The sequence below is a fragment of the Cebus imitator genome, unplaced genomic scaffold (genome assembly GCF_001604975.1).
Source record: "Cebus imitator isolate Cc_AM_T3 unplaced genomic scaffold, Cebus_imitator-1.0 Scaffold53, whole genome shotgun sequence".
NCBI classification, from domain to species: domain Eukaryota; kingdom Metazoa; phylum Chordata; class Mammalia; order Primates; family Cebidae; genus Cebus; species Cebus imitator.
Window position 1 is genome coordinate 4,469,458 of NW_016107368.1, and position 22,679 is coordinate 4,492,136.

The window sequence follows — 22,679 nt, forward strand, 5'->3', positions numbered from 1 at the left end:
ACTGGGAAGACACAGTCTACAGGCCCCTTTCAATGACAGAAACATCTTTGGGACTGTCTGTTATCTAAAGACATACAAAATGCATGCTGAATACAGCAAGACCCCGCTTATGGGTAAGAGTCTTTAAAGACAGGGAAATGCACCCACACACTAACTGTGGTTCTTTCAATGGTGGGATTAAGCACTTCCGTACTACTTATTTCTCTAAATCTCTTTATTGAGAAGGCATATCATCTAAGGTGGGCCCATGGGCCACATCTGGCCAGCCACTTGTTTTTGTGAATAAAGTTTTATTGGCACACAGCCACGCCCGTTCATTTATATATCATCCACAGCTGAGCCCGTGCTGCAAGGGCAGGGCTGAACATTCAGGAAGGGAAATGCAAAGCTGCAAACAGTCACTATCGGGTCCTTGACAGTTCAGTTTGGGCTGGCTCAAATGGTGGCTCACACCTGTAATCCCAGCACTTTGGGAGGCTGACCAGGAGGATCGCTTGAGGCCAGGATTTCAAAACGGGTCTGGGCAACATAGCAAGAGCCTGTCTCTACAAAAATTTTTTTAAAAAATTAGGTGAGTGTGGTGGTACACACCTACTGTCCTAGCTACTTGGGATGCTGAGGTGGGTGGATCACCTGAGCCCGGGGGGTCGAGGCTGTGGTGAGCTGTGATCATGCCATAGCACTCCAGCCTGGGCGACAAGAGTGAGACCCCGACTCAAAAGAAAAAGCTTGCTGGAGCCTGATGTCAGCCATGAAGTCACTTTGGTACTGTAACTTGCAGTGGAACAACCTCGGGGTACATCACATCCCACAGAGCAGCTTCAGCACTAGGGGCGCAGTCACAGGTGTGTCTGTGTAAACATGGGCAGCAGTGGATTTTTTGCTGAGCATGGCGGCCGCGCACACCCCACCACCGGCTTCCAGGCCTCTGACTGCCCCTGCTGGGAAGCGGCCCAGCACCAGGCACGGAGAGGCCTGGCCTCCCGCTCTGCCCCCTGAGTCCCGTGCCCGCAGCACCGTTGGCCCAAGATGGCATGTGCTGTGGGCACACTGCCCCCAGAACCCAGGGGCAGCTCAGGGAGCTGGGCCCACTGCACCTCAGCCTCAGGGGGGCCTGGACCCTGTTGCCTAGATGGAGCCTAGCGGGTGTGACTCTCCCAGCCTCACACCTGACCCAGCTCCAAACTCCCGGAGGCCACGGACTTCGAACATTCCTGCTGGGACCGCCCCAGTTGTCTTAACAAGCCCAGACACTTACACATGGGAAAGAACAGCAATTTCAGTCCCTGAAATGATAACTTCGGGACCCAGCGGTCAGGCTCTGGCTCACCCGGGTTTGCCGGGACCGGCCCAGGGCCTGGGTAAGCGCAGGGGCATGGCCCCAGGAGTGAACTCTTCTGCCTCTCATTTTGGGGGGTGGGGAGGGTGTCCATTTTCTCCCTGAACTCAGTTCTAATACGCTCTACCTAAAAGCAGTCCTATTTTGGAAGCTCCTGCAGGAAACACATGATGTCCGAATCCTGAAAGTGGCGTTCCCAGACAAAACCCCTTCCAAGCCAGAGCGCCCCTGCGCCCGCTCTTGGCCGGGTTCAGAGCCGTCTGCCTCAGAATTGAAAGCACATTTTAAAGACCTTTAATTTCCCAAGGTTTTAGTTGCTGGAAAAAAAAAAAAAAAAAAAAAAGGTACTGATCTTAGATTAGATTCTGCAATTGTGGCTATAAAACCCAGAGCAAAACGGTTTCCAACTTTTAGCTCCAGAAGAGTCACGTCTCCCATGTCTGAACTACTATAGGCTCTGAATTAATAAGTCTGAATTAATGCAGTTTCACTGTGCAACGCCAGGGCCCTGCCCTGAAGCGGCTCACAGTGTAACTGGGAGACAAAATAAACACACGTGAGAAGCCAGGGGACCTGGGAGCAGAAAGGGGCCTCATGCCCGGGAGCCACGCGCTGGTGTGCGTGCTTGTCCTGTCGCTGCTGGGGTGGGGGTGCACAGGCCAGAGTGAGCTCCTCTGCTTTTCAGGGTCCTGCCAGTGGGACCTATCGGCCAGGGATTTGGCCAGCCTCCCTGCCACCCGCACAGCAGCCACAGGACGCGTTTTCCCAGATAGGCACTGTCAAGGAGGGCCAGGCTGCAGGCGGATGTGGGGAGGCCCCTCGTCCTGCCCCTCACCCACTCCATGACATGCGGGTGGCCGAGCCTCACCGAGGTCTCCGAGAACCTGGTGTGAAGGTAGCTGGCCTGCCCTGGATCTGTAGAAGGTGGCCGTGCACCCACACATCACCTCCTTCAGGATCAAGGTGGTGGTGAGGGTAGGGGATCGGGAAGGGAACGGGGTGTGGATTGAGCCTCACAGAGCAGAAGACAGGCCCCCCAGGCTCAGGGCTGTCCCCTCCATCCTCCTCCGACACAATCTCCTAACATGGCTAATGTGAGTCCCCACTGACTGATGCCATCCCAGGCACTTAAGAAAACCCTGGTGGGCCGGGCATGGTGGCTCACGCCTGTAATCCTAGCACTTTGGGAGGCCAAGGTGGGTGGATCGCCTGAGGTCAGGAGTTCAAGACCAGCCTGGCCATCATGGTGAAACCCCATCTTAAAAAAAAAAAGAAAACCTGGGTGGAGAGAGGGTCTAGCAGGAGGCTGGACCAGACGCAGCTGCCGCTTGCAAATGGCGGCCAAGGATGGATGACTGCCCGGTTCAGGGGTCCGGGACTAACTTTAGCACCGCTGCTGCTGGCTGGCCCCTGTCACTTGGAGCCCGGACACCAAGCCAGAGCGCTGAGCAGCGCAGCCGTCACCTGCCTCTGAAGACTGACACATCCGACAGCCGATCTTCCCGACAGGTCTCAGAGGACCCGCCGCTACACTGCGAGGAAAATGAGACAGCGGGCAGGGCTGCCGGTTTGCCTCTGGTTATGCAGAGCAGAGCAGAGCCGGTGCAGAGACAAATAGATTTCTTTCTTCCAAAGCATGAAAAAAATAGAAATCAGAACGTAGCTGGGTTCAGAGCCGGCAGCCACAGAGCCCAGGGCCTGCTTCAGGACATTGTGCCAACCGTAATTAGCTCGTGTGGTACCTGCTGCAGACAGCGGGGGAAAGGGTCAGAGAGCAGAGGGGTGGCCAGGCCAGCCCGGTGCCCACAGGAAGCGCTCACCCGCCCTGGCTTTGCAGGCTCACCGGCCCCACTGGCAGCAGTGCCTTCCAGACGGGGTCAACCAACTACTCCATACGTCCTGCCCTGCCCTGCCCTGCCCGCCGGGACACCCCAGGCTGCCCGGCAGGCCATCGCCAGGACTAGCCTGCGTGGGAGGGGTGGGTAGGGGTGGGCAGGCCATCGCCAGGAGAGGCGGCTGTGGCTCCACCTTGCACTCCCCAGGGCTTTCAAGTGAAATAAATTTAACCTTCTCATGGGAATCAATATGAGCGCCCAATAAAAGCCGGGGTCTTCTCACTTAGCACCGCCACAGCACTGGACTCGCAGAGCTACCCATCAGGGAGGCCGGGGGGAGGAAGCAGGAGAGACACTGACGTCAGGGGCCAAATCCACAGGCCACAGTGGACGAGGGCTCTCCTGCAGGCGGGGGGTGCTGCACCCACCACCCGTCCCTGTGAAGGGAGGGCCTGAGGGGAGCCTCGACTCACTGTTGTGGTGAGATCCCTCCCAACACCAGACCAGCCAGAGATCAGGAGGGGGCCCAGAGGCTGGGATTATAGGCGCGCACCACCACGCCTGGCTAATTTTTGTATTTTTAGTACAGACGAGGTTTCACTGTGTTGGCCAGGCTGGTCTTGAACTGCTGACCTTAGATGATCCACATGTCTTGACCTCCCAAATTGCTAGGATTACAGGTGTGAGCCACCATGTCTGGCAGAAAAGGCATACTCAAAAAGAATTTAAACCTATCATGAATCAGCATCGTCCGAAATAAAGATACTACATCATGAAAGAAGAGCAGGGCTTATAACCCAAGGAGGATCAGGAGGACAGAAAAGAGCAGAAATGAAAAACGCCAATAAAAACACATCAACAGACAGGTTAAGTGAGGGAGCTGAGGAGCCCTCCCAGAAAAAAAATCAATACAAAAGACAAAGAGGCCAGTTATGGTGGCTCACGCCTTAATCCCAGCATCTTGAGAGGCCAAGGCAAGAGGATCACTTGAGGTCAGGAGTTCAAGGCCAGTGAGAACCCCATCTCTACAGAAAAGGAGCGGACATGGTGGCACCGGCCTGTGGTCCGAGCTACTTGGGAGGTTGAGGCAGGAGGATCACTTGAGCCTAGGAGTTCGAGGCTGCAGTGAGCTGTGACTGCAGCACGGTACTCTAGCCTGAGACCCTGTCGCTGCCTGACCATCCTGTGGAGTTTGTTTCTCATTTTGAGTTTCTGCCCTCTCACTGTGTCCTCCTCTGGTGAGGGGTGAGGGAGTTCTCTGGGGCTCTGATCTCCTCCAAGAGGTGCCAACCTCAGGCCCTGTTTTCAAAGGGGAAAAGTCTCAAAACTTCACTGCCCTTCTTTCTCAAGAAGCTCCTGGAGGGTATGTCCCTCAGAAATGAGGTCACAGCAGGTGTGGAGGCCAAAGCAAGTCCATCTTGGAGCTCTCCAGTCATGCTGGCTTCTGGGAAGGGCTCTGAGGCTTCCAGTTCATCTACCGCTCCCCGTGTAACTGGCGGCACTTACTGTCAATCCTGCCCTTTGGTCAAACGGCCCTGAGGTTTCCAGGTTTCAGTTGTCCCCTGCACACCTGAACGACCTTCCCCTACAGTCTCAGCCCTGGGCCTGGGGGTGAGGATGCAGGGACCACCGTCTTGTCTCACTGCTGCCACCCAGACATGGACACGGCTTCTCTTCGTCAATCCTTATTACAAGTTTCTCTCTGAGACACTGGGTCCCAGCCTCTTTCCTTGGCCTTTCAGCATCCTTGGACTTTGGGGCAGATCTGCACAGAGCCACTCATCATGTTTAAAGAGAAAGGAAAGGAATGGGCCTCCTGGTGCCCTGCAATCCTCTCCACTGCCCACTGCCACCCAGTGTATGCCCAGCATTACTGAACTGGAGGCTGGTCTGTGTGACCCAGGTCCCCCTCAAAGAATCTCTGCCAAATGGAAGGAAAGCAGCAGCTGAAGGCTCAGAAACCTGCCCTGCGCGCCCCTCGGAGGCAGGGATGAGGGACATGGCGTGGGAGGAAGTGACTGAGGAGCCTGTTGTCTTAGTCCGTTCTTGGAACAAAATACCATAAGCTGGGGGCTTACAAGCAAGCTGCTTATTTCTCACGGTGCTGGAGGCTGGAAGTCTAAGATCAAGGCACGGGCAGGTTTGGTGTCCGCTGAGGGTCATGCCCTGATTCCTGGCATCTTCTCACCGAGTCCTCCCATGGCGGAGGGGGCGAGGGAGCTCTCTGGGGCCTCCTTCGTAAGGGCACTGATCCCACCTATGAGGGCATCTCCCTCATGCCCTTATCGCCTCCCAGAGGCCCCATCTCTTAATACCATCACCCTGGGGAGGAGTGTGACGACTCAGCAGATGACTCTGAGGGGACAGACATTCAGTCCACGGCACCTTTCTAGGGAACTAGGAGGACCCACCTCGTGCTGCCGGGGGCTTCAAATGAGAGAACACAAGCAAAGCTCGGAGCCTGGGCAAGGCAGGGCCACCGCGGGAGCACTTCCTGGTATAAAGCAAGACCTGCCAGTCACCTACAAGGGAAAAATAAGCAGTGCAGCTGTTCTCCGGGTCAGAATTCCCAAGCCTGCCACTCTCATCTCAATGCCTGAGATGACGCCTTCTGAGCCATAACGATCCCATGCAAAATGCCTGAAATCCAATCAAACTGGTGGTGTGCTTTTGTAAAGTGTACTAAAAAATAAAATAAAAAGCAAGCTAAATGCCAGACCTTCCTTTGACACCACACTGCAAAAGAAATCCCCTCTGCAGAGGCCGAGGCCCCTGCTGTTAATGGGGCTTCTACCGACCCTGTGCCCTGGAGGCTGCCGCTCCTCCTGCCCTAGCCCAGCCGGGGGCGTGTCTGCCCCTGCCCCTGCCCCTGCCCCTGCCCCTGCCCCTGCCCCTGCCCCTGCCTTGCTCTGCAGGGCTCATGCGCTGCACCTGGGAAAGCCCTTCTGAAGCCCCTCCCGGCGGGGCTCAGGCAAACATGCAGAAACCTTCCACACAGCTTGACAACTCCCGACTGACATCTGAGCACCCCCTGCCTGAGATCCAAAGAAGCTGGGGGCCCCGGGTCCACGATGGCTCCACTGAACCCAGAGGAGGAGGAGGGTTCACATCTCGCTGGGAGCAGAGGGAAATCACCCTCGCTGGGGACCTCCCACAGGAGAACTCTGAGTCAAAATGGAGACGAAACTCACAGACTTTCCGAACAGCCAACACCACACCCAGTATCCGGCTCCAGGAGAACAAAAGGGGAGGTGGCCAACGCGTCGTCTGCCCTGAGGCCCAGCCTCCCGCTATCAGTGACAGCCTAAGGTCCCTGCTCTGCGCCTTGCCTTTTCCACGGGGCACATGTGGGAAAGACTCCATACCAGGACGGAGCAGCAGCTCTACCAAGGCCTGCACAGGCCGGGCGCGGCAGCTCACATCTGTGATCCCAGCGCTCTGGGAAGCCCGGGCAGGAGGAATACTTGAGCTCAGGAGTTCAAGGCCAGCCTGGACAATACATTGAGACCCCATCTCTACAAACACTACAAAAAATTAGCTGGGCATGGTTGTGCAATGCCTGTAGTCCCAGCTACCTGGGAGGCTGAGGCAGGAGGACTGCTTATCCCCAGGAGGTGAAGGCTGCAGTGAGCTATGATTGCACCACTGCTCTCCAGCCTGGAGATTTTTGGGATTCTGTCTCAAAAAATCAAAACAAAAAACAAAAACAAGAAGCCTGGATACGCCAGTTACATACACCATTTAGGCTCCATATTTAAGAATCCTGTGCTCAGTGAGATTGACGTCATGGTGGCTTTGGTTACCACTCACCTCCTTCCCTTGGAGACTGTTCTCTGCCAACAGGTACCACCCCCATCACCCGATGGCCATGGGGCGCCTGCCTCGCCCTTTTCTCCCCACCCTGCTGACTCCACGCCACACGTGCTGCCAGCCCATGCCCTTTAAGATATGGACTGTGATGGAGCCACCCTGTGTGGCCCCCCCAAACCCCCCAGCATGGGGTGTTCCCAATCATGTCAGGTTTCCCACAGCCTTCCCTGAGCTGATCAGGCAAACCCAGAAACGAGGGGCACTTCCTCCGCCAGGCAGGGGCTGCGGCCACACTCACCATCAACAGCACCAGGCAGGGGCCATGGCCATCAACAGCACCAGGCAGGGGCCGCGGCCACACTCGCCATCAACAGCACCAGGCAGGGGCCGCGGCCGCACTCACCATCAACAGCACCAGGCAGGGGCCACGGCCATCAACAGCACCAGGCAGGCGCCGCGGCCGCACTCGCCATCAACAGCATAAGGCAGTTGCTTGGGCCACACATGCCACCAACATCACCAGCGACTCAAGTGCAGAAATGCCACATCACACTCAAGTGAGAAACTGGGTTCTGGGCAGGGGCACTGAGGCCAGCAGGCACCCCAGGGGTCCCCCACGCCTGTGGAGACCTGAGACCGTGCTCCCCATCCAAGGGGAGACCACTCCACACTGCCAGGAGTTGGGATGGAGGAGGGTTGTGAAGATTCCCCATGCCATGGCTAAGTTCGGTGGCTCACGCCTGTAATCCCAGCACTTTGGGAGGCCAAGGTAGGTGGATTACCTAAGGTCAGGAGCTCTGGACCAGCCTGGCCAACATGGTGAAACCCCGTCTCTCCTAAAAATGTAAAAATTAGCTGGGTGTGGTGGTGCCCCTGTGGTCCCAGCTACTCAGGAAGCTGAGGCAGGAGACACGCTTAAGGCAGGGAGGCGGAGGTTGCCGTGAGCTGAGACCGCACCACTGCACTCTAGCCTGGGCGGCACTCGTGATTCTGCCTCAAAAAAAAAAAAAAAAAGATTCCCCACGCTGTTCACTGGCTGCGTGTGTCTGTTTGGGGCCTGCATTTCCATAACACGAACCCATGAACCTGACTTTTCCACAGCCCCAGTGCAGCCTGAAGGACAGCGTGCCCCTTGGGGGATTGCGGATACACACTCTGCCTGCCAGTGGCTGGGGTCTACAGCAGCCACTCTATAGACTGGGGGCCTCTGCCCGGGTCTGATTCCCAGGGAAATGCACACACAAGCCACGTGCTCGCCACAAACGTGGCACACACTCAAGCCTACGGCTGCCGGGTGTGGTCCCCAGGCTGAGGAGCCCACCCTCCTCGCAGGCCCTGCCCTGCCCTGCCCTGCCCTGCCCGGGCCGGCCTCGTGCGATCTGACCCGCGCCGTGGGGACGTCCAGCACCGAGACTCGTAGGCCCCCCGCTCGCAGTGCAGGAGCTTGGCTGGCGGCATTATCGCAGGACCCCGGCCACCTGCAGGCGCAGTGGGCTACTGCCTCTGCCTTAGAGACCAAGGGACTCACTTGCTACATTTCCCTGACTCAAACAGCACTGAGCTTTCACCAGAGGCCATTGCTTTTTAAAGCCTGAACTGATACTAGAGTCTGCTCATGTAAAACAGCAGAGGGGTAGAGAGGGGACGCAGCCACCAGCCTAAAGGGAACATTGTATGTAGTCCAATAAAATCATCAACCCAAACAGTATCTGACCACAGGGATCAGGAAAGCTCTCGTCAGCTGCGGCGCCAACTCCCAGCCTCTGATCTGGGAACCAGGGCGGAACATCTAGGACAACGGCGGCCGCCAGCAGGTGGTTCCAGAACCGACGGCGACAGACACTGCACGGCTGGTGCTTGCCCTGCTGTGGACGGGGATGGCGACGGGCGGGGGCCTTAGAAGCATCGAGCCCGGTGTGAGGACGGTGTGGCATCTCACGGCTGCCCATACAGCAGCTACGGTTCAACACGTCCCAACCCTCAGGCCGCCCCTGCCCCGCCCCCGGCTGCGGACCCCCTCCACGGGACACCTCAGCAGCACTGCAACGGGACTGTCTGCGGTGACGGCTATGACCCGCATCTGCGCTGCCCAGGACACGGCCGCCAGCCCACCTGGCTATGAGCAAGGGCTGGACCCACAGCTGGCCCAGCTGAGGGGTGGAGGGCTCATCCTATTTCATTTTGGTTAATGGATAAGGTGCAGTGTGTGGCCCATGGCTCCCACACCAAACGGCAGGCTCTGATGTATCTGGACGCCACACCCAGTCCCGCTCCTTCTCCCTTACCACGGAGCACCCACACGCCCAAGTCTCCACCCCTCCCTGTGCCCCCACCTCCGTCCTATCACCAGGTCCTACAGGCACCACCCCTGAAATGCAGGCCCACGCCGTTCCCCTCTCCCCATGCCCACAGACCCCATGCCTGCCTAGACAATGGCCATCCCCGCCAGGCTCCCTGTCTTCCCCAGCTCACGGCAACGAAACCTAACTTTGAGGGCCCTTGTCGCAGCCCCTGACCTCTGACCTTTGGCCTCTGCCAGGACCCCGCTCAGGGACGTCATGCTTTCTGTTCCTCCCCCGCGGTGCTGTTCCCCACGCTCCCCAGTGTCCTGCACCCGGGGGCCTCACAGGGGAGCTTCTCTGAAGCAGGATGGTGGCGGCTGTCGTCAGTGCAGGGGAACCACACACAGGATCCAGGCCCGTCTGGGGCCAGCGCCTGGTGTCCTTAGAAGCAGACAAGAGGACACAAAGGCAGGCAGAGGGGGCAGAGTGACAGTGGGGCAGAGGAGAGAGTGACGGCCTGCACGCCAAGCAGTCCTGCGATGGCAGCCAGCCCCGAAGCCAGGAGAGGCAGGAGGGTCTCCCTGGCGCCTCAAGGGGGCTTGGCCCGCCACACACCCTTCTCAGCCTCTGCCTCCGGAGCAGCAAGAGGATACACGTCTGCTGCTTTCAGCCGCCCAGGCTGTAGACTGGGCTGCCCAGGTGGCAGACACACCAGGCTACCGCTGCAGCATTCCTGCGGCCTCTCTAGGAGCAGAAATTCCTCCTTCCACCCTTGTTCGTCTCCTGTCTCTTCCCTCGACCTTGTTGGCCTCACCCGCTGCCTCCCCAGCAGCCGACCACTGCCCAGCAGATGCCAGCCGGGGTGAGTGGCGGTCACGCTCCTCTCGGCCATTGCGACCATCTGTCTGGGGTGGGCGCGGGGGCAGGTACCTCGGCACACAAAGCGTTAAGCACAGAGAAAGGGGCAGAGGTGCCGCATCTGCACTGATGGCTCACAGAAGGCGTGGGAAGGACGCGCGGGCCCCCTGTTTCTGATGTAATTATCAGCGCTGCAGCGAGGCCGATAACAAACCAGTTCATTAGGAAACCCACTGGAAGCGCTCGGCAGTCGCGTCAACAAAACAATTAGGCTCCGCTCCCAGGGCTCCCTGGGCCTCGGCCGCGGGGCCATTCCCGGCAGCACGGCGAGCGGCTCCCAGCCCCGCCCGGCCAGCCAGGCCAGGCAAGGTCCCGGGCCTTCCACGGCCTTCAGTGCTGCTCCCTCACATCCCCCAGGAGCCTGGGGAGGCCCCAACCTCCCCTTTGTTCCTCCCTAAATGGAAGAGGCTTCGAGTACATCTCAGTGTTGTGAGCTCCTGCAGGAATGTGACAAGCAGGCGGCTGCATGCCTGGCCCTGGCCACCAGACCTGCCCCTCTACTCCACATGCCAACCTCAAGGGTCCTCAACAGCCGCGGTGGTCCTTCTATGCCAGATGCCACCCAAGTGCTGCTCCATGTCACTTCCAACAGCCCAAGGACAGAAACTGAGGCACAGCACTAGGAGGGGTGGGTCTGCACCCAGGGAGACGGCTCCAGGTCTGCACCACGGGCCCCATGAAGGGTCACGCCTCGGGTGGGGGGGGACGCGCGGTCAGGTGTGCAGAGGCCCCAGCCCCGTCATCTCTCCTTGCCAGCAGCTGCTCCTGGAGGTCTCTCTCACTCTCTGGGTTACAACTCATCCGCCACAGCTGAGGAATGACTAGGAGCCCAGACACCCTGAGACGGGAGAGCGGGGGCCTCCACCAGCTCTGACTCAGGGCCAGGCCCCTTGAGGCCGCTCCTCCAGCTCTCCTGTTTCTCCAGTGGCTGCTCCCCAGGCTCCCTCCCCAGCGCCCCTCAAGGGGGTCCAGCCCCCGCCTGACCCGTGAGCAGACCCGCTCCTTCACTGCCAGGCAGCATCCAGCTGCAGCCCCAGAACCAGCCTCGTCCATGCAGCATGGTAAGAAGGCCGGGTGCTGCCGAGCCGGCAAAAGCCTTGGGGCCACACCAGGACCCTCCGTCTGGAAAAGCCCGGCCCCTCCTCGGGGCAGATGTGCCCCTCCAGAGCTCCTGGGCAGCAGAACTGGGGATAGAGGGTGTGATCTCAGAAGCCAAGAACAGCTGGAGGAGCAGGGAGCCTCAAGACCCAGGTGTCTTGGACAGGGGGGCCCTGTCCCCACGGGAGCGGGGATGTCTGCGGACAACTGTGGTTGTCACAGCTGGGTTGGGGCTGCGCCTGGCATGGAATGGGTGGAGGCCAGGGGCACTGATCGCACCCTGCAGTGCCCGGGAAGGATCCGGGCCCAGAGTCCACAATGCCGGCCTGGGAGAGACTCTAAACTAGGCCTTCTTTCCAGATCATTCCTCTCCCAGATCCATCCAGACGCGCAGCATAAACTCTAGGCAAGAGCCAGCACAGGCCGCCCACTCTGCCCCGGCCCAGGACCTGCTCCACATGCTCTTAGCTCCAGAGTCTCCCTACATTTCTGTGTGACATGACTCCTCCAAGGCCCACCCGTGAGAAGGAGCCCCAAAGGCCTCACCAGGGACAGAGTGACAGGGAAGATCTAGGAAAAGGAGTAAGGAAAACACATTTCACACGGCGGTTTACGGCGAACACAGTGCGCCCAGCCCTGCAACGCCATCAATCAGAGGGTCAGTGAGGCAGGAGCCACAGGCAGGGTGCAGGCCAGCCGTGAGCTGTGGGTGTCAGAGGAGTGCCTGCAGTTTCCCGAGCCTCAGTGGGCCCTCCTCCCTCCTACCCTTCCCCAGCCCCCGCCTTCTGCCACCTCCCCCTAGGCTTCGGGTTAATCACCCAGAGCGGGCGGCCTCATTACCAAACAGAAGGAACACACAGTTCTCCCAGGCAGCAGAAACAATTTGGTTGGAATTTTACAGTAATTAAGTTCAGTGCACCCCAGGGCTGGGGTTTAGGAGAAGCTGGGTTCCTGCTGGAGCCCCTGCCCCACCCCAGCCTGGATGCGGGAGGCAGGGGGGAGATGGGTGGCACCAAGTGGGCGGTTTCCAGGAACGGCGCCTCTGGGGGATCGAAGTCACTGTCCCCTTCCGAAGCTCAGCAGAAGCTCTCCCTGCCACACACCTCCCAAGGTCCCCGGGGAGGCTGGCGCACAGCAGGCCTCGCTCACAGACAGCTGACACAGAACCAGTGAAGAGCGCGTGGCCCCCTGGCCTGCGAGCCCGCTTCACATCTCACACTCTGTTTAATCTTGTGGCAGGGGGTTTGGGGACGCCGTGGAGTCCCGGGCTCTGGAGAAGAGACCCCTTGTCTCCCGGCACAGGCATCACCCACCGCGGGGCCAGCGTGACCGCGTGCTGAGCTAATCTGACATGGCGTGCAGGCTTGTAGGACTAACTTGAGCTCAGAGTGATAAAGGCTGGTGCGTGCACATTTCGTTTCCTCGAGTGAAACGGGAGCATGCTTTTGATCTGGCCCATTAGTAATCCCACTACAAAGCCTGCCGGCTGGAGCACATGCTGGGGGAGCTCTGCTCGGAGACAGGAAGCCGCCGCCTCTGGAGACGCCTCCAGCTGCCCCCGCCGGGCTATTCACAGGACACTGTTCACAGGACACGCACCCAGGACAGGAAGCCACTGGTGCAGGAAACACCTGGGGGGCGGGGGGCGCGTGGGCTCCCCAGTGCCCCATCGGCTTGTGCCTCCAAGTGGGGCGAGGGAAGCAGAGGAAGGCCAAGGGTGTGCTGGGCCCGGCATCCTGCTGTGTGACCTTGGCAAAGTCATTGAACTACTGTGGTCCTCCCAAGGTGACAAGGCCCAGAGGCAGCACTTGATGGAAGTGGGTATTGTCAGCAAAGCAAGTGAGAGAGAGAGAGAGAGAGAGAGTAAGAGAGAGAGATTGAGAAAGAGAGAGACAGAGAGAAGGAGAGGACATTACAACTGAGACAGCTCTACTTGAGAAGAGACCTCTCGAAACAAAGCCAGGACTGCACCCTAAGCCCCCAAGGTCAGGCTCCGGGCACGGTGTGTGGCTAGGGGGGCAAGCCTGCTGCCCATCTGCAGGCCTGGGGCCCTTGGGCCCACTAGTTCTGCATTTTCACCACTCTCTGGCAGACCCGGGGGCTGGGACCCCACCTGAGCACACAGCAGGTACTCAGCAATGCTGGGCTGGGCTTCTGGAACCTTCCACTCTGCCTTCTCTCCAGCACTGCCTTGAACACTCAGCAGGTGAGGGAAGGAGCCAGGCTTTGGGGTCTTCACAGTTTTTGTTTTTTTCTTGTCCCCCTCTTTTTGTGGAGAACGGGGTCTCACTATGTTGCCCAGGCTGGTCTCGAACTTCCGGACTCACGCAGTCCTCCTACCATGGCCTCCCTAAGTGCTGGGATTACAGGTGTGAGTCACTGCGTTTGGCCTTTTGTTTGGTTTTTAATTCCCATTCTGAAAACAAACCAACAAAGCCATCACAAACAACAAAAGCCTTTCCCACTGGGAGCTGTGGGGAGCTTGCTGAAGAGGCACCTAGAAATGACCGACCCCAACCTCCCCAGAGGTGCACGCCTCTGACAATGAAAACAGGAGTGTGTGGGGGTTCTTTAAAGTACAAAAAAAGAATCACACGGAGAAGCTGGCGCGCATTTTTAAGGTACCCCCAATTCCACGACGTTAAGCTAGTATCAACCAATAGGGGGGCACATCTCCCCTTCCCAGTTTGAGAACGACCCCACAAAAAATGGGGATGACAATAGTCACAGTCCACAGTCTATTTTTTCACGTAAAGTGCTGCGCCCATCTCTCCATGCCCAGAGATACAGAGCAAAACCCATGGAGCAAACCCATTTTCATGGGTGTGTAGTATTCCACCAGTTGAACCCATCCCCTAGTCATAGAACTTTCCACTACAACAAAAGAAGCAAAGCTATCCCTAGACAAGGAACCGCTACGCCCGCGTTCCAGGAGACACACGTGCAACCCGTGGCAGATGGCCTTCCAGAAAGGCCACACCGTTTTCATAGTGGATTACAGTTCCTGATTTCCTAAGAACTCATCTAAGGGAGGGATGTTTCTGGAGGGTTTCAGTGAGAGTCACGTGCCCTACAATTCACCGTGTGCGATTCAGGAGCTCTTCGTGTATTCACAGAGGGGGCAACCATCCTCGCCAGCACATGCAGAGCACTTTCATCCTCCAGGGGAAACCCGGCCCCATCCGCTGGCACTCTCCAGCCCCGGCACCCACGCACCCACGTCCTGCCCCTGAGTACCGGCCTGTCCTGGACATTTCGTGGACACGGGATCTCACATTGTGTGGCCTCTGGGTCTGGCTGCTGTCACTGGGCATGGCATCCTCAGGGTTTACCCTCGCTGGGCCTCGTTCCTTCTCAGAGCTGAGCGATGGCAGAGATGGTAAGGTCAGCTCGCACTTCTCTTTGTTTACTGCATTCCCCAATCTCTATCTGCCCCAAGGAATGTGCGGATGAAGCTGGCGGGGTGCCCTGCTCCCGAACCTCTTGAGGGTGTCAAAATCTCCCGCTGTCATCCTGTCCCTGTAACCACAACCTGCTCTTTTGGGGGTCCTGGCCCGTCCCCTGCAGCCTCAGGGCCCCCTCAGGGACTCCGGTGGTCTCTGCTCAGCCTGGCCCACAGATGAACGGTAGGTTCTGCTTCATGATGGAAAAGCCCACCTACTTATCATGGGTGGAGCTGTGGGCAGAGGCAAACTCCCCACATCGACCTCTGCTCCAGATAGGAGTTGAGCCCAGCGCTCTGCTCAGGTCTGGGGGCCAGGAGAGTGGGGGTTTGTGTCCATGGTATCCGTGTGATATGGCCTGTGTGGCCCAGGAGCCGTGGGGGGAGCTGGAGACAAAGCCTGGGGCTGAATTTTTGTACCCACCTGGCTTTGATCAGAGCGGGTGTTCGCAGGAGCTGCCACGAGCTGGCTGTGAGTGCATCTGGCTGACGACGCCATGCTCCATAGGAAGCTAACCTGTGGGCTCCCGGCCCCTCCCAGTGTGGGTACTCACCCTGACAATGATGGGCCCTTGGGGCCCTCAGATGCCCGGGGCCTGCTGGAGTTGGGGGGCCAGCTCCACCCATGAGGAAACAGGCTCCCTCCCACTCTCCAGCAGGCAGGTGATGGGCTCCGCTCCCACCTCCCAGTGGACACAAGAAATGGGCTTCCCTCCCCACAGGTGGGCGTGAAGAGCAGGTCGGTAAAGAGCTTCGAGTCTCTAAGGGGAAAGCAGTCTCCTGCCCAGCACTGGGCTCCTGAGAGGCCGAGACCTTACAGAGGAGACGCGCCTGTGCTGCACGGCACCCTCGCTCCCCCATCCCTCCTCCCAGCCCTGCCGCCCTCTGGAGGAGACACCGAGTTCAGGAAATTCCAGCCCCGAAGCCGGGTCTGGCCCCACGGTGGAAGTCTGTTAGGCGAGGCAGCCGGCCAAGCTTTCGCGGCTCCTAGATACCTAACAGCTGTGTGCTTACGGGACGTGGCACGCCAAGGCTGCGGGCCGCCACCGAGCTCAGCCACCTGACGCGGGGAGAAGGCGGTGCAGAGCTGAGCAGGTCAAATGGAACACTCAGAGACGGGGTGCGCGGCAGGAGAGGAGACACCCGGGAAACCTGGGCCCAGGACGCCTCGCCAGCAGGGAGCTGGGAACTACAGTGGCACTACCTACCCCACCCCCTAAAGAGAAAGGCCTGACCTCGAACGCAGCCCTGGGCAGCTGCTCTCACTGGGGCCGATCCTGCTTTCAAGGGATGCTGGGTGATGTCTGGAGACCATTTTGGTTGTCACCACTGGGGTCCAAAGGTCACCAGCCCCAAGGGGAGCAGGTCCGTGGCACTAGGGGTCATAGGGGATGAGTGGAATGCCAGGGGTGGGGACACAGCCATACCTCCCCAACACAGACGCACAGGGCGGGGCCCCCAGGCCTCCTCCTGCCCTGAGGGGCACTGGCTGTGCCTCCTGCTGCACAGACAGGTGGTGAGGGTGAATGCCCACAGACTGGCTAGAGAGGAAAAACACCCACGGGAGTAAATCCCACCCCCCACTGGACAATGGCCTCCGCGCCCACAGCGTTCTGCAATGGGAAGTGGGATGAGGCCATGTTTGGGACACAGCACCAGCCTGGTCCGCTGTGTCCCCCCCGGGAGCTCAGGCAGGCACGGGCCCTGCTGCAGAGGGCGGGAGGGGAGAGCTCCGGCCTGCCTCCTGTGGGTGTCGACAGGACCCTGGAAGCTGCACCTGGGGCCCTGGTCTGAGGCTTTATCTAGGTAAGCCACCTGCTGCGGGAGACTGTATGTCTCTGGGATTTTACAGCCAGGAGAACCTTGGAGCCTCTGGCCTGTTGGGGCAGACCTGGGCTGTGGGCTGGGCCTCCTTCCTGCTGTGGGGCAGCCAGGGACGTTCTGCAGGCAGGTGACAGCACATCCACGGCCCTGGCCTGGCTTGCTCAGGGCAGGAGCTGCCGGCAGGCCCATCCGGAACTCCAGAGGCAGCTGCAACCAGCTCACGTGTGGTGAGGGGTGGGGGCCAACCTGCTTTCGGAGCAGCCCCTCTGCCCACAGAGGACCTGGGTCCGGCCGGGGGAGGAGGTGGCTGTCCTGCAGGCGGCCCCCACCTGGCTGGAGCCAGGCTGGCAAGAGAGGCCAGTGGCCATGTGCTGCCCTGGGTTCTGCAGACCGAGGGTGACAGGCTTCCTCTGCAAGGCCACACAGCACGTGGTTCTTGGCTTTTTGGGCCAGGTAGTCTCTGTGCAAACGACTCGTCTCTGTGCAAACGACTCGCCTCTGCAGGGCTAAGGGGAGGCAGACGCCCCCTCCACACCTGGGTGTGGCTGTACACACGGGATGCTCGTTTATGGAGTGAGGCTCAGCTTGGTCTGGCTGTCACAGGTCACACACCCTTTTAACTGCCCTCCCACCACAACCCTCTGAAGATGTAAACCTCCCGCTCAGCTTGCAGAAGGCATAAAGTTGCCTGCAGATCTGAGCCCCAGCTCACCAACCCATGAACACAGACACCCAAAATGCGCAGGGCCCAGCCAGGGCGGGGGGTGGCTTCTCATCTGTCAGCTCCCGAGTACAAAAATGACAGAAAAGGGGGCAACTGGTGGGGGACGCGGGGACACTGGGAGTCAAAGAAGGTGAATAAACCAACAAGCAAAAACGCCTGTAAGCGAGGGGAGGAAGGCCTCCTCCTTGGCTCTCTTTTGAAGAATGTGCTCCAAAGAAAGTGATCCAAAGTGCAAATGGGATGGAGAGCTGGGCCGGCCGGCCGGAAGCCAGAAAAGGGGGTTTCTGGGCTGCCCCTTCCCTCCAATCAGGCTGCACATAAGACCTGGACAAGGTCCAAACACCCCCACGCCCCGACCTGGAGCGTTTCCCTGCCCTTAAACGCTCCTCTGTCATCTGTGCGTGAGACGCTCCGGCAGCCTCTCCAGCCCGGGCTGCTTATGGGAGCAGAAAACCCGCCAGTCAGGAACCAGCTGCCCTGCCCACAAGCCTGAGAGTCCCCGACCCCACCAGATGGACACAGAGGCCTCGTGGCTAATGACACTCCAAGTGAGGCCCTCGCCGCCCAGGCCAAGCCTGACTACACCAGGGGGTACCTGAGCAGGGGCCGGCACAGCGGGCCTGGGGGCTCCAGGAGGGAGTCCAGGCCCTGGGCGCCCGCCTGGAACCCGATGTGTTCCGCGCTGCACGCCGCTGGTTCAGCAATTTCACGCTGCGCCACCTGACAATGTAAGCGTGGCGCCCAATCCAAGGCTGCACTTTCCAAATGTCACTTGTTTGTGAACACATGGCTGAACCCCAAATTGCTTTTAATATCTGGGCAGTCCCCACTGCCCTGCTGCAGTTTCAGCTGTGACAGCACCTCCAGGACAAGCCTGGGGCCCAGGGCTTACAGCTCAATCTGCTGCTGGGCTGGTCATAACACCTGCAGCGTCCCCTCAGGAACACAAACACACAGATACACGGCCTCTCAAAACAGCCACAGCCCTGAGATACTGAGCTACTCCCTTAGATCAAAGAGCCGAAATCCCCCCTTTCGGGTCTCTCTCCCTTTACCCAAGCCCAGAGCCTTCGCTAGAGACATCGGAGGTTTTCGGAACTGAGTCCTGGGGGCACTCTCAAGTCTTTCCTGCTGGCAAGTCCTGCTCTTCTAAACTGAACTGAAGGCAGAGAAACAGCCAGAAAAACAAAGGTTAGCGCATTCGTCCAGACCAGCGCAGCCAGGAGCAACGTCACTCTCGCCACCTATGCTGTTTCCATTTTCCCAGCAGCCAGGCGACAAAAGCAAAAAGAGCTGGCATGCCGCGGTGGCTCACGCCTGCAATCCCAGCCCTTTGGGAGGCCGAGATGGGTGGATCACCTGAGCCCAGGAGTTCCGGACCGCAGGGCCAACACGGCAAGACCCTGTCTCTGTAAAAGGGAAAACGAAAAAGTAAAAAGAAACAGGTGAAATTCATTGTATCTTTTTAATTTGAGACAGGGCCTCACTCTATTGCCCACGCTGGATGGAGTGCAGTGGTGCAATCATAGCTCACTGCAGCCTTGACCTCCTGGGCTCAAGCCATCCTCCCGCCTCAGCCTCCCAAAGCGCTGGGATTATAGGCGTGAAGCCACCATGTCCGGCCAAGAACCATCTTAATTCTATATACATACATACGTATACATATATATATACACACACAAACACATATATGTATACATACATACGTATAAAATTGAGATATACACATACATACGTACACGCATATAGATACACACACACACACACACACATACATACATATACATATATATATACTTTTTTTTTGAGACAGAGTTTTACTCTAGTTGCCCAGGCTGGAGTGCAATGGCATGATCTCAGCTCACCACAACCTCCACCTCCCAGGTTCAAGTGATTCTCGTGCCTCAGTCTCCCCTGTAGCTGGGATTACAGGCATGTACCACCATGCCCGGCTAATTTTTATATTTTTAGTAGACACGGGATTTTGTCATCTTGGCCAGGCTGGACTCAAATTCCCAACCTCAAGTGATCTGCCTGCCCCGGCCTCTCAAAATGCTGGGATTACAGGCATGAGCCACCACGTCCAGCCAAGGTCTGACATCTAGAAAACGCTGGGAGAGTCAGAAGACTCCGGATCTGGCCCTGTGGTCTCTCCCATCACACCTGCTCCCATGACGGGATCTGAGAAGAGTCCGCCGTCTATGCTGACCCTGGCCTGGAGGAACCGGAAGTCTCCACAGTGGGAGGGGCGCTGGGAGAAAGCACCTGCTCTCACTCTGGCCAGCCAGGTTTGGCGGGGGATGCCCCCGTCTGCTTCGTCGTGAGCAGCCATGTGGCCCCTGAACCAGAGGGAGGGGCTGAGGCTGGGGCTGTCTCCGTGGGAAAGACAGAGGGGTTGGGAGGAGCTGAGCTGTTCAATGCTGCCCAGAAACAGCAGCCCTGAGCTGGGGCCACGCAGCCGAGCCTGGCCTGACAGGACAGCTCAGTCTTCCTTGGGGGCAGCCAGGAAAGGCACCCAGGGGACTGCAGGGACAGCCCTGGGAGGACACTCCCTGGCCCCCAGCCCCGGACAGGCAGCCAGGAAAGGGATAGACCTGTGGCACCCAGACAGCCTCCTAGCTGCTTCCTTGCTGGGTCCCACACTCCCCCTTCTGAGGCTTGGGGCTCGTAAAGGCTTCCATGTCCCCGTCACCGGGACTCCAAGGCAGAGACTATGGAGGAGGGGTGGCCAGCCAAGGCAACCCTATCCCATCCATGCCCAGCAGTGGCTCGTATGGGCTTCCCATCCATCCAGTAGCCTCCCATGCCCTCCACATGGTCAACAGCAGCCACACAGACGGCTGCACATGGCGTTAGAAGGTGAGAACACGCGCTCGGTTCAGATGCCAATTGCTGTCCAACAATCGGCCTTCTGAGACCAGGAACAAGAATCACCAGAAAAAAACAAGCAAGGACCACTCACTTCGAGTCTCCCACAGGCAGGCTAAGCTCACTGTGACCTCCAGGGACCCTGCCAGCAGGAAGTGCCAGGCTCTGAGGAGCTGGGGGGGCTGCCACTGACAGGGAGGCACAGAGGGATGAGGGCAGATGCCTGAGTGCACTCCTGCCCGGCCAAGCAGCCCCCAGGAGAGCGATGTCAGCGAACAACCCATCCTCAGGACCACGACGGCCAGGAGACACCCAGGGGCCAGCCAGGAGGGGGACAATGGTACCAGCGGAGGAGAGACCACAACTGCAAGACCTGAGCAGTGGGCCGCACCCAGGAGGCCCACGCAGGCCACTGGGTAGCTGGTGTATAGAACGTCCCACAGAGGGTCCTGGGCCACTGTCGTCCACCCGGCCCGCCCAGCTCCTCTCCAGTCTTCAAGGTGAGGAGCGTTCTGGGCAAGAGCTCTCTGAGGAGCCTAGAGGCAGACACTGGTCAAGAGCCCAGGCCCTGGGCTGAGCGTAACAGCTGCTGGACAAGCTGTGGGGATGTGGCTGCAGAGGCAGAGAGGAGCCGCCTCCCGCCCTGCTGGGTCCTGTTCCTAGCCGCAAGCTCTTACCTGAGTGGCCACTTTGCCGTAATCAATCCACCGAAGGGTGGCAAAGTTGGTAGATTCTGCACAGTTGAACCCGTGATTGAAGCCGGCATGATAGCCGTAGGGAAATGTGATCATGAATTCCCCGGCCTCCTGCGTGATCTGTGGAGGGAAAGTGGACGGGTGAGGGCAGAGCCACTGGAAGTGCTGCAGGGGGCAGAGATGGGGCTCGAGGACTTCCCAGTGAGTGCCAGGGCGCCTGGCTTCCGAGCCCATGGGGTTGCACAAAGTCAAAGGTGGCTCCACGGGACTCCAGAGGCTCCATTTCCCACGAGGCTCATGAAGGACATGGCGCGCAACCGCATCCACAGCTCTGTGGCCTGCATTCGGCTCCTCCGGGCCCCTCCAGACCCCAGCAGCCCCTGCCCTGCCCCAAGGCGGCCATCAGCATCACCCTGGCGGGAGAGCAGCAGATGGAGCCGTGGCTGGACGTGATGCCCATGAGCGTGCCTCCAGCTGGACCTTCACAGGGAGCGATGGGGGCCTCCTGCTTTGGAGGTGGCTGAGTCACACAGTCACTGTGACATGGCCTGAAGCAGCTGGGGCTGGGGTCGAGGTGGGTGGTGCTGGCGGTAGCAAGAGTGCTCCCAGGACAAGACGCGGCATGCGCCCAGGACAGCCTGCTGCCCTCGCATGAGAAAGGAACCCCCACTGCACAGGCAACACACACCAGGAAGGGGGCCCAAGACACGCTGCCATCCCACGCCGTCTTCCCATCGCATCCCAACAAGGGGGGCTCCAAGGGGTCATGGAGATCCAGAAACACCTGCACGCTGGGGACAGGACCCAACACCACAGATCAGCACCCCGGAGAGGGGGCCAACACATCCAGATCCAGGTCTGATTCTGAAGGTCGGCCCAACAGACTCCGCAGGTCTCTGAACCAGGACCCCCTAAACTGAGGAACCGAGGTGCATGTGGCTGGGGTGGGGCCCACAATGACCACAGACCCAAGGTTTCCCAACAACCACCCCAAGGCCTGGAAGAAAAGGCGGGGCTGCCTACCAGTGCTAGCGGGCTGCAGCCTCCTGCCCTGGGAACCCTCCCCACTCTGGGGACACTTGAGATAACCACACTGACCCCCCACTCTCTGTTCACTGCTAAGCCCGTCAATAAAGCCTTTGAAAGACGACCATCCAGAAAGATCAACGACAAACTTGGAGCCATCACTCCCACCTGCCATACCCCAGGGCTCGGGCCAAAGGTTTCTAAGAGGTGGGGCTGTAGGCCTAATCCGCAGACGTGGAAACTGAGGCTCATGGACTAGAAGTGAGTGTTGAAGTTAAGTGGGTCCCTCGTCTTTATTCAACATCCAGTAAAACACACGGATTACAGGCTGCTCAGAGTTCTGTGTGCAACCACGGCTCCAGAGAATAACAGACCTTGCTGGGCACCCGGGCACCACCCCGCAGCCCTCCGCCAGGCCACCCCCACCTGACCACGCACGCGCTCTCAGTCACCAGAGACCTCGCTCCCTCCTAGAGGGTCAGGTGAACGTGTTGTACGGCAGCGACACGTGCCTGGTGTCTACCACTGGTGTGCGTTTCTGATATGTGTTCCCACCGTTGTGTGCACCAGGCGGCCACTCCTTTTCGTTCCTAAACAGGACTCGGTCGTGTGTGGATCTGTGGTCATTTATCTACCTCATGCGCGGATCTAAGGTCATTTATTTATCCTCCGGTTGATGGATGTGCGGCTGTTTCCCACTGGGGGCTCTTATGAAGAAAGCTGAGAACACTGATGTGCCAATCTTTCTGTAGACGTATGTTTTCATTTCTCCTGAGTAAATACGCAGAGTACCACTGCTGGGGCACAGGGTATGTGCT

At 58.8% G+C, this 22,679-nt stretch overlaps 1 protein-coding gene across 5 annotated transcripts in view; it reads right to left on the reverse strand.

Annotated features, from left to right (window-relative positions):
• The window catches only part of KDM4B (lysine demethylase 4B), a 181,064-nt gene that overhangs the window by 45,208 nt on the left and 113,177 nt on the right, over positions 1-22,679 (reverse strand). For all 5 annotated transcript variants that reach the window (XM_037738421.1, XM_017528393.2, XM_037738423.1 and 2 more), the window contains one exon: positions 20,818-20,955. In XM_037738421.1, coding sequence (XP_037594349.1) covers positions 20,818-20,955 — 138 coding nt within the window. The remainder of the gene's footprint in view (positions 1-20,817; positions 20,956-22,679) is intronic.